The 17,700-nt window shown below is 38.2% G+C and overlaps 1 protein-coding gene and 1 non-coding gene across 2 annotated transcripts in view; both read right to left on the bottom strand.

The window, feature by feature from the left end:
• LOC126413295 (uncharacterized) overlaps positions 1–17,700 on the bottom strand; it is a 640,882-nt gene that overhangs the window by 451,710 nt on the left and 171,472 nt on the right. Inside the window, exon 8 of the mRNA XM_050083195.1 lies at positions 558–648. Within this exon, the coding sequence (XP_049939152.1) occupies positions 558–648 (91 nt within the window). The remainder of the gene's footprint in view (positions 1–557; positions 649–17,700) is intronic.
• Positions 12,937–13,011, bottom strand: Trnal-caa (transfer RNA leucine (anticodon CAA)). The gene has a single exon. It is a non-coding gene; the product is annotated as a tRNA-Leu (tRNA).

The following is a 17,700-nucleotide window of genomic DNA, read 5'->3' as shown; positions in this document are numbered from 1 at the left end:
TTTCCAGTAGAAATAAAAAGTGTTCAGTTATCTAAGTTCATTTTTGGATTCAGTGTACTGAGTGGTAAAGGGAGACTTTCTTCAAAATGTTGTTCTGTAACTTATATGGGACATCCAAAATGATCTCTAAAGGCTTACTGACTTCAAAGCTGATGTTCTACAATGGGTATGCATGTGGTAATAGAAAAGTCTGTTACATTAAGAGTAGCTGATTATTAATTACTTATTAGTTACTGACTTGAGAAAAGGAAACACAATTTTCTTGGAATTTACTGATTTTATTAAATCAGTTTTGGAAATTACTAAAAGACAAAATAATTGGTAGCACAGATATTCCTAAAGTTTAAAATGGTACTCAGATCAGATGAATCACAGTAGATTCTAAAAATGCAAAATTCTAAGAAATTTCATTAGTAATGAAAATCTGGTTTCAAATTGTGAGAGGAGACGGCGACATTATGAAGTATAAAGATTTTAATCTCAATTACTATATAATACTTTCAAACCTTAATAATTAATACATAAAATAACAGAAAAGAGTGTGATTTGAAACTTACAAGTTCTGAGACAAGTGGTATGGACTTCCGCCGGGGTCGAATGTCCGGCATACTGTCGATGTTACTGTAGAATGTATTATCTCCAGGATGGCTGCACAAAAATTACAAAATCATCATTTCCCTCGAATGAATAACCTATTCTACATGTGAGATTTAAAAATCTGAATTGACTTCAGTTTTCAGATATCTTAACACCAAAGCCATTCTGTCATCTGTTACATACACAACAGGGTCAGTGTCCAGTAGTTGGCACATCATACTGTGTTTATCTTATTACACACACAATGTTTACAGGTAAAATAGAAAAGCTTTCGTGTCATATAAAGTTTAAAACAAGAGATCTCTATACTGGATGACGCGAGAAAGCAAAACTGGTGTCTAAGGTTGAACAAATGAAAAGGTCATTACATGAAGCACTATCTCCAATAGCACAAGGATAATAACGAATTATCCTAGTAATTACTTTTACTTTAATAGACTTCAGGAAATAGCAGAAAACCTTAATCTCAATCACCTGAGGGTGATATGAACTTCACTCCTTCTGAATATGAGTTTGGTGCCTTAAACACTGGACAACCTAACTCATTTATTCTGGACAAACAGGTTTCTTATCCTCTTGTGGCCTTTTTGATGTTTCTGTAAACCATGTCCAGCAGATGCTGAAATATTTCATTGAAGCACACCATGAGTGGTTCCTTTCCCCAGTCTCTACCCAGTACTTTACCTATGTGTGTGTGTGTGTGTGTGTGTGTGTGTGTGTGGTGTGTGTGTGTGTGTGTGTGTGTGTGTGTGTGTGTGAGCGAGAGAGAGAGAGAGAGAGAGAGACTCCCATAAACCCCCTTCCCGGCCCCCCCGCTCCCCCCCCCCCCCCCCCCCACACACACACAAACATACACACACAGACAGACACACTAATGACATCCCCACAATCACGTCAACACTGACAGATCACAAGCAGTTTCTGTACCACTTAGATGAGGTACTCAGTCAAGAGAAGGGAAGGCGTTTGCTGTAAGAATGGTAGCGAAAAACTGGGAGATAGATGAGGTTCACACACGTATCTCTCAGGAGCAGTTACAATCACAGAACTGAATGGATGGAATACACAGGAGAGCGTCCAGTCATTTTATAAACCATTCCTCCTCTATCCTGGCACTGCATTATCTCCCCCCCCCCCTCCCCCCAAATGACCACTTCCCTCTCTCTCACACGTACGCGAAATCAAAGCTCACTAACTCCACTCCCATCAGTATTGTTTTTATCATATTTAATCATCCTTTTGACAGTGCTATTGACAGCCATATTTCTCCCCCTCTTCTGTCTCCCAGTACTTACATAGCTTCTCCTTTCTCCCACACATCTTTCCCTACCTAGCTGACACAGTTCTATACTCTCCTACCTTACCCAGCAATCCATGCAAGTCACCTCGTAGAGGTGTGGGCGTGTGTGTGTGTGTGTGTGTGTGTGTGTGTGTGTGTGTGTGTGTCTAAAAAGCACCAAAGGTCAAAAGGTAGTGTTATTTAGTTCCGTGTGTCAATGAGCCACACATATGTCTTCAGTAGGCATGTGCTCACCAATGTCACGTAAGGTAATAGTACGATACTTCATTATAGTTAGAGTGTTAGTTCTGTTTCCATATAAGTTTGCAAATACACTGCAATAATGTGAAATCAGTCAGTTTATAGCCTCCTATATCACATTATTGATTTTTATTTTATGTACAAGCTAAAGCTCGCCATTTGTAAATTAACATGTAGTGCAAAATGCTTCAGTTTAACAACAATGCGAAGTGCAAAATGCTTTACTTCAACAACAATAAGTGTGTTATCCTTTCATACTCTGTACAAGTTCGTAAATATGAATGCACACGTTGCCTGACAAAGACAGCTAATGTTAAATCCAGGAAATAACTTATGGGTAGCATATGATTGGATCAAACAACCTGATGAAAAACTTGTCGACATTGTCTGTAGGCTGCATTCTGTTCTTGTGCAAACACTTAGAGCACGGTGCCCGTACGCCATACGGTCGCGACCGCCCTGACGTTGGCGACGGCGCCCGTATACGGTACGGGCGAGCCTTTATTTGGCTCCGTAAGCGCATTTAGCGCGTCTCCGAAGCAGTTTCGCCAACTAATGTGAAGGTATTTCATTCTTCTTGCGCAAGAGGCAAGCACTTACCGGCTATATCATCCTGCGAGCGGCTGTGATCACTGGAAAGACGAAGTTACCTGCCGTTCATTCACAGGTGTTTACGATTGTGAAAATATCGCGCAGCGAGTTGACGGAGACAGAGATCTTAGATATTCTTTATGGAGATGCAGGATCTGAAATTGACGATTCTGACAAAGAGGAATCGTGCTCTCCAGGCGAGAGTACAAGTGATGATTCAGGTATGTATATATCTCAATTGCTCATAAAGTGAAGAGTTCATTACCGCATTTTGAGTAATGTTCATTACTTCACTTGCATTTAGTACCTTTTAGTACCAATCTTAGCATTATTTTTTTCTATGCAGACAATGGTACAGACCATCAGTCACCATCTGTGGTACCTGGTCGTGTGTGGCTCACTGAGCACAAAGAGCAAGACTGGTCGGAACCAGACGATCAGCCAGCACTGCCGGATTTCCAGGAGGTGGTTGGCGGAGCATCGCATTTTTCAGATGCCAATGAGGAGCTTCAATATTTTAGTTATTTCTTTGATGACGACTTTATTCAGATCATCAAAAGTGAAACGAATCTGTACGCTGGTAACGTTATTACGACAATGAAACGCAAAGGTAGCCTGAAAATAAACTCTGTTTGGCATAAGTGGTCGGCAGTAAATTTGCAAGAGATTTAGTGAAGTATTATTTTGCATATGTGCGTCGTCAAATTGCCGAAAATCAGTGATTATTGGTCAACAAACCCGTTTCCTCAGACTGGATTTGCGAGTAAATTGTTGAGTCGCGATCGATTTTTCGCTACATTGTCGATGTTACACTTGAATGACAATGCTATGTTCATCAGCAGAGGCGAAGAAAAGGACGAGCCACTTAACAAAGTCAGGCCTTTGTTTGATTTTTTTGTGAATAAACCAAAATTAGTTTTCGTCCAGTCATGAATCTGACAATAGATGAGGCAATGTGTCCGTTTCGTGGTAGAACAAGCTTCAGGGTATACATGAAAAACAAACCCAATAAATATGGAATAAAATTGTATGCTCTCTGCGATTCATCAACTGGTTATATGCTAAACTGTGATGTATATACAGGCTCTGCAGGCAGTGTTGACAATAGTATCCAGGGCCTTGTAAAAAGGTTGTGTTCACAGTAGTTTGGCAAAGGACATTGCATTTATATGGATAGATACTACACCAGTCCATCTCTTTTGGACATGTTGTGGGAAAATAAAGCTCTTGGAGTGGGAACTGTACTGAAAAACTGGAAAGGTTTGCGACGAATATTCAGAACATTAAAATTAAAAAAAAAGATAATTTTACAAAGGAAACTCCATCTCTTGGCAGTGAAGTGGAAGTTAAAACGAGACTTTTTTGTCTTTCCACAAAGCTTAAGTCTAACAGCACTAGTATTCAAGTGAGGACCAAAGGTGGAATAGCAGAAATTGTAAAGCCAACCGTTATTATTGATTACAATAAGAATAAAGCTAGGGTTGACAGAGCAGATCAATGCTCCAGCTATTATCCGTTTGCCCAAAAAACTTTGAAGTGGTGGTAAAAGCTGTTTTCCAGTTGTTTATCGTGTCAACTGTCAACAGTTTTATTTTATATAAGGAGAACACTAGGAAGAATGTATCCCTAGTAGACTTTATTCACAGAGTGGGGAAGAAATTGGCCCAGAAGGACGGAAATATTTTTCAGCAACAAGCCGCTTCATCCTCACAAATTGAGAGGACATTTGCAAGACACTTTCCAGAGAAGGTGCCACCCACTGCAAACAAGGTGAATACTACTAGGTATTGTAAAGTATGTTCAGACAGGGGGAAGAAAGAGACTGGAAAGCGCATCAGGAAGGAAAGTAGATGGTGATGCAAGGACTGTGGCTTTGGCCTTTGCGACCCACAGTGTTTCCAGGATTTTCACACAAAGGCTAACTACATCTGAACTATAAAATACTCTAGTTTACAGGTACCTGCAGTTAGACAGTCCAGTGATAATTTTTTTTAAATTTAGATACGGTAATAATGGCATTACTCAAGAGAGAGATCATGTAAAACTTTTTTATTGACGATATTTTTGTGTTTTCTTCTTTAATTATTACAACCATTTGTATTTTATATCGTAAAATAAACTCACATTTATGTAAAGCTCTTACTTTTTCCTTTTAAATGATGCAAGAACCATATTCATATCAGTTTTCTGTTCTTTGCAATATAATTTCAAACATCCATTAAATATGCCAGTTCAGAACCAAGTGCCAGGTGTGAAGAGGGCAGTGTTGAAAGTGTTAACAACATGCTCCTTATGTGAAGACAAGAAAATGAAAATTCTGAGAAATATTCAAGGAAATTGGAAAATCATACCCAATTAGCCATTCTTTCTACGATTAATTTTATGTTGGTTTATGTCTATGTTCACGAGTGGCAAACTCTGCTAATATTCTAGTTTATAGTAAAGTTACCCATTACTCCCACAGTGTGAAAATAAATACTTTGCTTGTACAATTATGTATTCTGAAGTACACACAAGCAGTATATACATTCAAGTACAGGAAAAGCAGTAGATTTTTCTCAATACTTATTAGTGTCTAAGGTATTTCTTTTGAACAGTTTTAAGTACAAAATGAGTAAAACACATTACAAGCGTAAAAATCATATAGTAAACTATTATTACAACGCAGTTAATAGCGTAGTTTACAAATACAACTTTTCATTTCTACCTCTTTTCCTTGAATAAATCTGTAGACACATTCCACAGCACCAGAGTTAATCTTCATCCTGACGCTATAGTGTACGCATATTTGACAGGGGGAACTAAAATTAAAAAGCACTCAATTAACAGCTTTTATGGTTCCATTATATTTGTATGATACTGTACTATTAATTCACAAGGCACTATACAAAACGTGCAATTGGTAGAGTCTGTGATATAGATTATTCAGAGACATTACTGGAAACTATGTAAGACACACATAAACCACAAATCAGAAAAAAGCTGCTGTACCTGATGGACTGTGTCAATGTTCCAAAAAGCAAGTGTCTTGTTGACACTTTTGTCAAATTAAGTGGAAGCAACATTACACACAGGAGTTTCCTGCAGTTCTTATGTATTTAACAGATGTTGTTGTTGTTGTGGTCTTCAGTCCTGAGACTGGTTTGATGCAGCTCTCCATGCTACTCTATCCTGTGCAAGCTTTTTCATCTCCCAGTACCTACTGCAACCTACATCCTTCTGAATCTGCTTAGTGTATTCATCTCTTGGTCTCCCTCTACGATTTTTACCCTCCACGCTGCCCTCCAATACTAAATTGGTGATCCCTTGATGCCTCAGAACATGTCCTACCAAACGATCCCTTCTTCTGGTCAAGTTGTGCCACAAACTTCTCTTCTCCCCAATCCTATTCAATACTTCCTCATTAGTTATGTGATCTACCCATCTAATCTTCAGCATTCTTCTGTAGCACCACATTTCAAAAGCTTCTATTCTCTTCTTGTCCAAACTATTTATCGTCCATGTTTCACTTCCATACATGGCTACACTCCATACGAATACTTTCAGAAATGGCTTCCTGACACTTAAATCTATACTGGATGTTAACAAATTTCTCTTCTTCAGAAACGCTTTCCTTGCCATTGCCAGCCTACATTTTATATCCTCTCTACTTCGACCATCATCAGTTATTTTGCTCCCCAAATAGCAAAACTCCTTTACTACTTTAATTGCCTCATTTCCTAATCTAATTCCCTCAGCATCACCCGACTTAATTAGACTACATTCCATTATCCTTGTTTTGCTTTTGTTGATGTTCATCTTATATCCTCCTTTCAAGACACTGTCCATTCCATTCAACTGCTCTTCCAAGTCCTTTGCTGTCTCTGACAGAATTACAATGTCATCGGCGAACCTCAAAGTTATTATTTCTTCTCCATGAATTTTAATACCTACTCCGAATTTTTCTTTTGTTTCCTTTACTGCTTGCTCAATATACAGATTGAACAACATCGGGGAGAGGCTACAACCCTGTCTCACTCCTTTCCCAACCACTGCTTCCATTTCATGTCCCTCGACTCTTATAACTGCCATCTGGTTTCTGTACGAATTGTAAATAGCCTTTCGCTCCCTGTATTTTACCCCTGCCACCTTTAGAATTTGAAAGAGAGTATTCCAGTCAACATTGTCAAAAGCTTTCTCTAAGTCTACAAATGCTAGAAACGTAGGTTTGCCTTTCCTTAATCTTTCTTCTAAGATAAGTCGTAAGGTCAGTATTGCCTCACGTGTTCCAGTGTTTCTACGGAATCCAAACTGATCTTCCCCGAGGTTGGCTTCTACTAGTTTTTCCATTCGTCTGTAAAGAATTCGTGTTAGTATTTTGCAGCTGTGACTTATTAAACTGATAGTTCGGTAATTTTCACATCTGTCGACACCTGCTTTCTTTGGGATTGGAATTATTATATTCTTCTTGAAGTCTGAGGGTATTTCGCCTGTTTCATACATCTTGCTCACCAGATGGTAGAGTTTTGTCAGGACTGGCTCTCCCACGGCCGTCAGTAGTTCGAATGGAATATTGTCTACTCCGGGGGCCTTGTTTCGACTCAGGTCTTTCAGTGCTCTGTCAAACTCTTCACGCAGTATCATATCTCCCATTTCATCTTCATCTACATCCTCTTCCATTTCCATAATATTGTCCTCAAGTACATCGCCTTTGTATAGACCCTCTATATACTCCTTCCACCTTTCTGCTTTCCCTTCTTTGCTTAGAACTGGGTTTCCATCTGAGCTCTTGATATTCATACAAGTCGTTCTCTTATCTCCAAAGGTCTCTTTAATTTTCCTGTAGGCGGTATCTATCTTACCCCTAGTGAGATAGGCCTGTACATCCATACATTTGTCCTCTAGCCATCCCTGCTTAGCCATTTTGCACTTCCTGTCGATCTCATTTTTGAGACGTTTGTATTCCTTTTTGCCTGTTTCACTTACTGTATTTTTATATTTTCTCCTTTCATCAATTAAATTCAATATTTCTTCTGTTACCCAAGGATTTCTACTAGCCCTCGTCTTTTTACCTACTTGATCCTCTGCTGCCTTCACTACTTCATCCCTCAAAGCTACCCATTCTTCTTCTACTGTATTTATTTCCCCCATTCCTGTCAATTGCTCCCTTATGCTCTCCCTGAATCTCTGTACAACCTCTGGTTCTTTTAGTTTATCCAGGTCCCATCTCCTTAAATTCCCACCTTTTTGCAGTTTCTTCAGTTTTAATCTACAGGTCATAACCAATAGATTGTGGTCAGAGTCCACATCTGCCCCTGGAAATGTCTTACAATTTAAAACCTGGTTCCTAAATCTCTGTCTTACCATTATATAATCTATCTGATACCTTTTAGTATCTCCAGGGTTCTTCCATGTATACAACCTTCTTTCATGATTCTTAAACCAAGTGTTAGTTATGATTATGTTGTGCTCTGTGCAAAATTCGACCAGGCGGCTTCCTCTTTCATTTCTGTCCCCCAATCCATATTCACCTACTATGTTTCCTTCTCTCCCTTTTCCTACACTCGAATTCCAGTCACCCATGACTATTAAATTTTCGTCTCCCTTCACAATCTGAATAATTTCTTTTATTTCATCATACATTTCTTCAATTTCTTCGTCATCTGCAGAGCTAGTTGGCATATAAACTTGTACTACTGTAGTAAGCGTGGGCTTCGTATCTATCTTGGCCACAATAATGCGTTCACTATGCTGTTTGTAGTAGCTTACCCGCATTCCTATTTTCCTATTCATTATTAAACCTACTCCTGCATTACCCCTATTTGATTTTGTGTTTATAACCCTGTAGTCACCTGACCAGAAGTCTTGTTCCTCCTGCCACCGAACTTCACTAATTCCCACTATATCTAACTTCAACCTATCCATTTCCCTTTTTAAATTTTCTAACCTACCTGCCCGATTAAGGGATCTGACATTCCACGCTCCGATCCGTAGAACGCCAGTTTTCTTTCTCCTGATAACAACATCCTCTTGAGTAGTCCCCGCCCGGAGATCCGAATGGGGGACTATTTTACCTCCGGAATATTTTACCCAAGAGGACGCCATCATCATGTAATCATACAGTAAAGCTGCATGCCCTCGGGAAAAATTACGGCTGTAGTTTCTCCTTGCTTTCAGCCGTTCGCAGTACCAGCACAGCAAGGCCGTTTTGGTTATTGTTACAAGGCCAGATCAGTCAATCATCCAGACTGTTGCCCTTGCAACTACTGAAAAGGCTGCTGCCCCTCTCCAGGAACCACACGTTTGTCTGGCCTCTCAACAGATACCCCTCCGTTGTGATTGCACCTACGGTACGGCTATCTGTATCGCTGAGGCACGCAAGCCTCCCCACCAACGGCAAGGTCCATGGTTCATGGGGGGATTTAACAGATGTGGTACTGGTATCTACCGTATACTCAATGGCATCTGCTATATGCATGACAGAACAATGCTGCCATCAGTACATCTAGAAGATGTCAAGTTTTAGCATTTGATGTGGTCTCTTAATCAAGCTTCTGAAAGCTACAAGGATACTATAACAGCAAACAAATGAAGACTATATGCAATGAATTTCTGATCATGTTTTACACAAGTACTGAGACCACTACTCCTTACAGAACATGGAAAGAACTCTAATAATTACTAAATCGAATCTTATAAGGGTTCTTATATAATACCAATAGTTACATTATCTACAAGTGAGATAATTTAGCCCGCATCTCGTGGTCGTGCGGTAGCGTTCTCGCTTCCCACGCCCGGGTTCCCGGGTTCGATTCCCGGCGGGGTCAGGGATTTTCTCTGCCTCGTGATGGCTGGGTGTTGTGTGCTGTCCTTAGGTTAGTTAGGTTTAAGTAGTTCTAAGTTCTAGGGGACTTATGACCACAGCAGTTGAGTCCCATAGTGCTCAGAGCCATTTGAACCATTTTTTTTTGAGATAATTTAGGGTGCCAGAGACAAAACATAAAATTATCCTCTATGGTTAAAAGCGTTAATTTGCAACTTTTTCTCGCAGATTTGTTACCTCTGACGAGCAACAGTGTAGTCTCTCATACATTCAAAATAAGTGACCCTTACAAATAAAAGTAATCTTTACACACAACTAATCTGTCGATAGTAAGGCTTTACTGCTATTGTGCCAGAAGTGTTGGAGACTCCCTGCAATGTAATTATAATATACATGTACTGCAACTTTCTTTGATGATCTGACCTCTCTCAAGTTGATCGGTTCTTGAATAGAATTAGGAAACGACGTAACTATCGTGCAGTGGAAGCTTTATTGTACACATACATATACAGCTTGCATTCAATTTCCCTTTTTTCTCTAAATTGCAAATATGGATACTCATCACTGATATCAGGGACAAACACTTTCCCATCCATTCAACAATGCAGTCAAACGAGTACCTACATCGACTATGTTATGCAGCAAACCAATGAAAGCAAAATATTTGCCTTAATCGCACAAAAATATTTCATAAACTTCAAGGGTACCTTGGGAACTGGATAGTTACATGACTTTAAGACTAGAGGAATTGTACCATCTCAAACAACCTCTACTTTACTGTATTGTATAGATCCAGGCAATCATAGTATTGTACAGTTGTACATATGATATTGGACAGGTCAAGACAGCATATTTACAAGTAATTTTTACAAATTGATTTTTACATTATTTTGTAGTGAGGAAATTATCTATCTTAAACAAAATACTCAATACAAATCAGAGAATTTTACAGTTGTACATTTGATATTGGACAGGTCAAAAGAACATATTTGCAAGTAATTTTTAATAAATTGATTTTACATTATTTTGTAATGAGGAAAATATCTTTCTTTAACAAAACAGTAAATACAAATGTTGTGTAGTAAAATACAAACAGCCAATACAAATGTAATAGTAAAATAATCTAGTATATTTCATAGACATGCACAGAATATAATAGTACAGTATACTTCATAGACATGCACGGTATATAATTTTCAGACCTAATTGAACATTTATTATAAAATTGTTTGCAATTTTGACCCCTTTCAAAGAAATGATCAATTGCATGAAAGCATTGGTCAAAGAGGTACTTTTTTAACTTATGTGTGAAGGCTCTTGGTTTCTTTGTTGCTTTCATTTGGTAAATTATCATACATTTGTATCCCTACATTTATAACACTTTTTTGGTAGCAGGTAGTTCTGGAGGGAATCATATGTATGTCAGATTGCTGCCTTGTTGTATAGTTATGAATATCTCCATTGAATTTTAATGTGCAGTCATTGATTAACAGGTATGGCTTTACAAATGAGACGATATTATAAATGTAAGCAGAGGGCTGTGTCATAATGCCATTTGTTTTGAAATGTTGTCTACATGATTCATTATGTCTTAGGTTAAATATTATGCATATTGGCTTTTTCTGCATTTTGAAAATATAACTACCTCCAGGTGAGTTCCCCCAAAATATGATTCCATAATGTAATGTAGAGTGGAAGTAAGCATAATATACATGTATGAGAACAGATTTTGTGACTGATTTTTTTAGTATTCTTAAAAGGTAACACACAGTTGATAGTTTTTTTGAGATATAATTTGTGTGAGCCTCCCACTTAAGATTTTCTTCAAGCTGTATGCTAAGAAACTTGACAGAGCCCACACATGTAAGCTCTTGGTTATTTAGAATCACATTGGGCATTTCTTGTTTTTGGGGTGAGAGTCTAAAGTTGATGTACTTTGTTTTATGTATATTTACAATCTGTTTGTTCTGGTTGAACCATTTGCTGAGTGACGACATAAGTGGTTTAATTTTTTGGTTGTGGTCCTCTGTATCAGTACCTGTTATTAGTATACTCGTGTCTTTGGCAAACAGTGTGCTATGTCCTGTACCAAGCTATGTGCTTATGTCATCAATGTATAGCAGAAACAGTATGGGTCCCAGGATTAAGCCCTGTGGCACGCCATATCTAATAGGCATTGTGTCAGAGGAGTGTACAGTACATTGATGGGTGGTTGTATTCTTTTTTCCAAAAGTAATTTCAACTTTTTGTAATCTGTTTGACAGGTAAGATTCCAACCATTTGTTTGCAATTCCTCTTATACCTTTATTTGCTAGCTTCTTAAGGAGAATGGTATGGTCAATTACATCAAAGGCTTTAGATAAATCTAAAAAGCTACCAGTAGAGATTTCCTTATTATCTAGTGCTTTTAAGGTTTTCTTGAGATACTCATAAATAGCTGTGATAGTCGTCTTTTGTTTTCTAAAACCATGCTGGTGTTTTGTTAATGAGGATAGTTTATTAGTATAGTCTTCCAATCTGGTATAAAATCATTTTTCAAATATTTTTGAGAATGAGCTGAGTTGGCTATGGGACTGTAATTGGCTACATCTTTTTTAGGTCCCTTTTTGTGAAGTGGGGTAATTTGAAAAGTCTTTAGTAGGTCAGTGAAAACTCCATTTGTAAAGGATGCATTTTTTGTGTGGGTTAGGGGTTCTACAATGGATTCTCCACGTTTCTTTACAATTAAATCGGGAATGTTGTCACTGCCACTGGAGTACTTATTCTATAGTCTTTTTATAGCTGTAAGCACTTCAGTATTAGAGAGTTTGTGAAGAAACATTAATGCCTGTACTGGTATTGTTTACATTAGTGTTTGGTGTTGAGTATTTGGTCTGTGGCAGTTTTTCTGTTTCAGGTTTTCTGCTATTTTGCTACAACAGTCATTAAAACCATTTACTATTTTGTGGGGATCTGATGTGACTTCATCATTTAGGTTTAGTTTTAATGTTTTGTTTATAACATGCTTCTTACTGTTTGTTTCATTTTTTACAACTGTCCACATGCCTTTCATTTTATTGTAAGATGCCTTTATAAATTTATTATTGTATAATTTCTTTGCTTGTTGGATTGCTTTTCTATAGATTGCAAAATAGGTCTTACAATATGACCTAAACTGATCATCGACTTCATGGTGTTTCATCTGATTTTTTAAGTCACTTTTTTTTTTTTTTTTGGCTGGAGATCCTTATTCCTTTTCTTACCCATGAGTCTGTGTGTTTGTATCCAATTTTCCTGGATTTCAGTGGAAATGGAGTATTGAAGTGGTGGAGAAATGTTTCATGGAAGGAATTAAATATGTAGAATGAGATTTTCACCTGCAGCGAAGTGTGAGCAGATATGAAAATTCCTGGCAGATTAAAACTGTGTGCCGGACCGAGACTCGAACTCGGGACCTTTGCCTTTTGCGGGCAAGTGCTCTACCAACTGAGCTACCCAAGCACGACTCACACCCTGTCTTCACAGCTTTACTTCTGCCAGTACCTTTGGAAGGTAGGAGACGAGGTACTGGCAGAAGTAAAGCTGTGAGGTTGGAGCATGAGTCGTGCTTGGGTAGCTCAGTTGGTAGAGCACTTGCCCGCAAAAGGGAAAGGTCCCGAGTTCGAGTCTCGGTCCGGCACACAGTTTTATCTGCCAGGAAGTTTCAATTTAATATGTAGTTTAATCATTTTCTTTATAGACCTCTGCCCAGTTTTCAGCCCTTAACAGATAGTTAAAAAGCCTTATATTATCACCATTAAATTGTCTTTGCATTTTAGTTTTTGTGGGATACTGTCTTATGTAATTTAAATTCGCTATTAGTATTTGTACTTCATGGTCACTGTAACCTATGCTGATGACTTCGATTGAGTGGTGTAGTTTGTCTGTGTTTATGAAAATCTGATCTAGGGCTGTTTTTTTTGTGATCCTGATTGGTGTGTTTACAGTTGGGGATAGGTTGAATGAATTTTTAATATTCAACAATTCCTCTTTGTTTTTCCAGGTGTGAGGATGCTGATATTAAAATCTCCACTTGTTAATAGAATTTTGTTTAGTGAGTGAATTTTTGTGATTAGTGCTTCGAGGGAGTGATTGAATGTTTGGATGTTCCCATGAGGCGCTCTATATACATTCAGTATCAATAGGTTATAGTCTGTTAAGATAATTAAGGAGAATTCAAAGTCTGATTCTATTTGCATATTATTGTACCTTGTGAGGCTTCTGTAGCATAATTTTTTTTTTTTACATAGACTGCTGTACCACCTCCCTTACTTTTGTTCCTACAAGAGTAACCGGCTAGAGTAAATTCACCAAGTGGCGTTTTTTTTTAATTTTGTCTTCTGTTAACCAGTGTTCGGTAATACAATGAACATCTAAGTGTGACTTTGTTTTTTGGAAGAGATCTATTTCTAGTAACTTATTAAACATTGACTGCACATTATGGTGTAATTCTTTAAAGGATAATAGTGACTGTTTTCCAATTGAATGAGTTTTGACACCACTCACTGGGTTTTCTTGTAGTTTTGGTTCATGAAGATTCTGCTCTTCATCTGTTTTCCTTTGGTTTGCTGCTAGCAGGGAGCTACTGGTGTTCTTGCCTATAAAAAATCCTGGCTGTAGGCTGGAGGTCTACGTTTTCGTGTTGAAGATCTTGTCACAGTTTCCAGTGGTACTGATTTGGAGTGCGGCTGCACATTTTTTGCTGTTTCCACTTATTTATTTTATTTCATTTCAAAAATGTCGTGGGCTGACTGATTTGTGGCACTTGACGAGATTTTTGCACAGGATGTTGGTGGTAACTTGGTGCTGACTGTGAATACCTTCTTCTTTTCTAACACTGTTTCTGATGTTTTCCTTGATGATCCTGACTGCCTATTCACTTTTGGCTCTTCAGCTCCTGGTGTCGTTGTTGTTGTTTCAGCTGCAGTATTGTTGATTCTTCTGAGATTGTCCACATATATGTTTGATGTCCTGGTGTAACACGTTTTATGGTACTTCTTGTTATCAGTGGACTTTTGATGGCATTCAGCAGATTAACACACAGTTTCTTTTTCCCATTTTTATGTAAGTGAAGCCTATGCCTAGTGAAGTCTTTCTGTTGGAGGAAGCTATTTACATCTAAAACTCTGGTGTGTTCACTGTAAGACGCCTTCTGGATCAAGTAACTGTTCATTTCGTAGATTTTGCAGTTTCCATTTGGCATGTCATATCTATATTGTACTGTGCATAGAATTAGTTGTGTGTGCCTAGATTTTGCAATGGTTTCATCTAGTGATGCAATAAAACCATGTTTTGATCCATTAATATCGTTTGCACCAGGTAAGAAGACAACATAGTCATTTTGTCCTAGACTAGACGTCTACTCTTAAACACAGTGGCAATAACTTTTAGCCATAGATCTCACAAACCTGAGGAAATATATCAGAACATCTGAAATGACAATGAAAGTTGTTAAGTGCATTTGCTCATATGTCGCTTCTAGCAGATGTTCAAAAATTTGTTTCGAGTATTTTTCCCTCGTGTATTTTTCATGTTCAGTGAGGAAGGGTAAGTCTTCATTCCTAGTACTTTTACACTTGAAATTTATGAAAGATATATACTATGATGTTTGAGTCGGAACATGTTATGCAAAGTGCCTATCACCAGTCTTAGGTTTATATGATTTGATCTTGAATGAATTTCTCGACAAATTGCGACCCATGTGCATTAGTCTTAATACTTTCAAATTTAATGAAAGGAAACCAGTAACTTTCTTACTTATTAAAAGCAACCATAATTATGCCCCATGGTTCGTTTAACTCTTGATTAGTGGAGCACTTTCTTTATCATTGGACGTCTGGTTGGGCAGAAGGGAGGGAGGAAACCGATTTGATGCCTTTGATGGTTCGGAAGGGGGAAGGGAAAAAAGCTCTTGGGATTCTTGTAGAATTGCAGTTTGAAGCTAGCCCATATTTCTACCTAATGTGTTTATCTGCAGATTTAAATCGTTACGACAATATGGTTTGTGGTTATAGTTATTTATAGCTAAAACTGTGTGCCCACAAAACTGAGTTACATGTCTAGACATGGACTCCTTGAGCTGTTGGAATCTTTCTGGAGGGAGATTGATGCACACATCATGCAGTGCTGCCTGTAGTTGTCCTTGAGTAGCTGACTCTGGGTTCTTCAAGCGTCAGCCTCCCGTGGAGGAGGGTGCAGTCTGAGCTGGTTACCGGCTCCGCTGGTGTGAGAAAATCTTATGTTTTGTGGCCCTATTTTAGTTGTAAGAATATCTTTTATTTCGTTGTTTCATTCTGGGCTCAGGGCTGTGCGGGTAGCTAGAGAGCTTATGGGCTGGACCTGACCATGCATACGCGCATGTTACCGCTAGAATAGCACACAGTATTTGAGACAGTGATATATGGAAGAGCATTGTTAACATAGCTCGTCGATCACTAAACTGTTTTTGAACGATTTGGTTAGGCTGCGTAGGTTTTCGTCAGTTATTATTTCGTGTTAAGTAGAGATTTGAGACTGTAAAATAATGAAAGCCTATCCTTTATTAGCGAAGGTACGTGCTGTCATCGTCAAAAAATAATGTTGTAGATGGAGGAGATACCCAGTTTAAGGTCTGATGGATTCAAAATAGAGTTTTTCGAATAAATGTGTAAATGAATGTATGTACAAACCCAGAAACGGAACTTCTCACGATTGTAAAAAGTTTAATTTTCAATTATGATGAGAATTCTGATGACAATATCACTGAAGAAATTCTACGTGTGAACAGATTTCTACAAACTGCCGAAGTTCCAAAACAATAATCTCTTGGTTGCAGCTCTTTTAAGTTTCTTTACAGTTCGTGGTTGAATAGTAATATTCCGAATCTATTCCCATCCTTATTTTGGCGTTAATATTTTCACAACTGTGTGTTTCTTTAGTGCGAAGTGAAATGAGTTTTTCACAACTTAGATTAATTAAGAATTATCATAGGTTCACTATCAGTCAAGCACGACTCTCTAGTTTGTCAATCGAAAATAGTGTGACGAAAGGTGTCGATCTGATGACGTAACTTCAAAATTTCCAACAGAAAAAGTTAGGCACGGTTCTCATTTAGGTGATATAGTATGCAATACAATGCTCAATGCGACTCGCGTTATGACACAGAAGCAAGCCGCGTGATGGACCGCAGACAAACGCAGTTGAAGCAAATTAATTGACAGCAATACAACGGCGATGCGATTGTTGTGTCGTCGGACGCAAAAGAGTTGTTGCTCCATGCTAAAGCATTGAACGATACACATGGAGGGAGCTTTCAAGTCATCTGATGTGCCTTAAGAAAACTGTTTTGTGTGTATGAAGCAATGCTACACCTTACACCTGTTTCTGGTAGAAAGTTTATTAATACCTTTAATTTTCACACAAAAAATTAACAATCGCTGTATTACGAGTGTGTTCCTAGCTATGTAACCCTCCTCATTCGATTTTGAGGAAACTATTCGGTTAAAAAAATTGATTTCTTTGCATCTTGTCGTTTGCTATCATAGCTTGATAATGAACTCTTTTCCTCGTTTTCTTTCCCCTACTGCCCATAGTTATCGGCTTCCAAATTAAGTAAAACACAGCACGTATTTTGAAAATGTAGCAGTAAAAAGTGTAGTCGCCGTCCGTTATACGTTTGTGCATGTTAGCTCATGTGCATGTTAGGTCATGTGTACAAAAGGTAACTAACATATCGATATTGCTTTTAAAGCTGGAAGGGCAGTCATACCTCTTTCCACTCTTAAGTAAATACGTGACACGTTTGGAAGTATCCCACACCAAGACCGACAGCGACACACCACACGCAAGACTATTGCCACGTGCTGTGCCTTGTTACTTCTTGTAATCTTTCCTGTGGGAATACGAGTGTCACACAGATAACTGCCAAGTTGCAATATTCTTATTGGAACTTGTCGTATCGCCTTGGCGAGAAACATGTCTAAGGAGGCAGAGATTCTAAGCTGCATTTTAAAGTCATTTATCACTAAAAGGGCCTTTGGTTATTTGTACGGCTTGATTAATAATCATTTAAGCTGTTTCATTTATAAAAGTGGCTTATTTGTTTCCATTCACAAAAATAGTTAAGATTATATTGTGCTTACTTAGAAACAAAAATCTGCTTCCCCAGAAAAAA

The sequence above is a fragment of the Schistocerca serialis genome, chromosome 7, assembly GCF_023864345.2.
Source record: "Schistocerca serialis cubense isolate TAMUIC-IGC-003099 chromosome 7, iqSchSeri2.2, whole genome shotgun sequence".
Classification (NCBI taxonomy): Eukaryota; Metazoa; Arthropoda; class Insecta; order Orthoptera; family Acrididae; genus Schistocerca; species Schistocerca serialis.
This window is presented reverse-complemented; position numbering and strand designations above follow the sequence as displayed.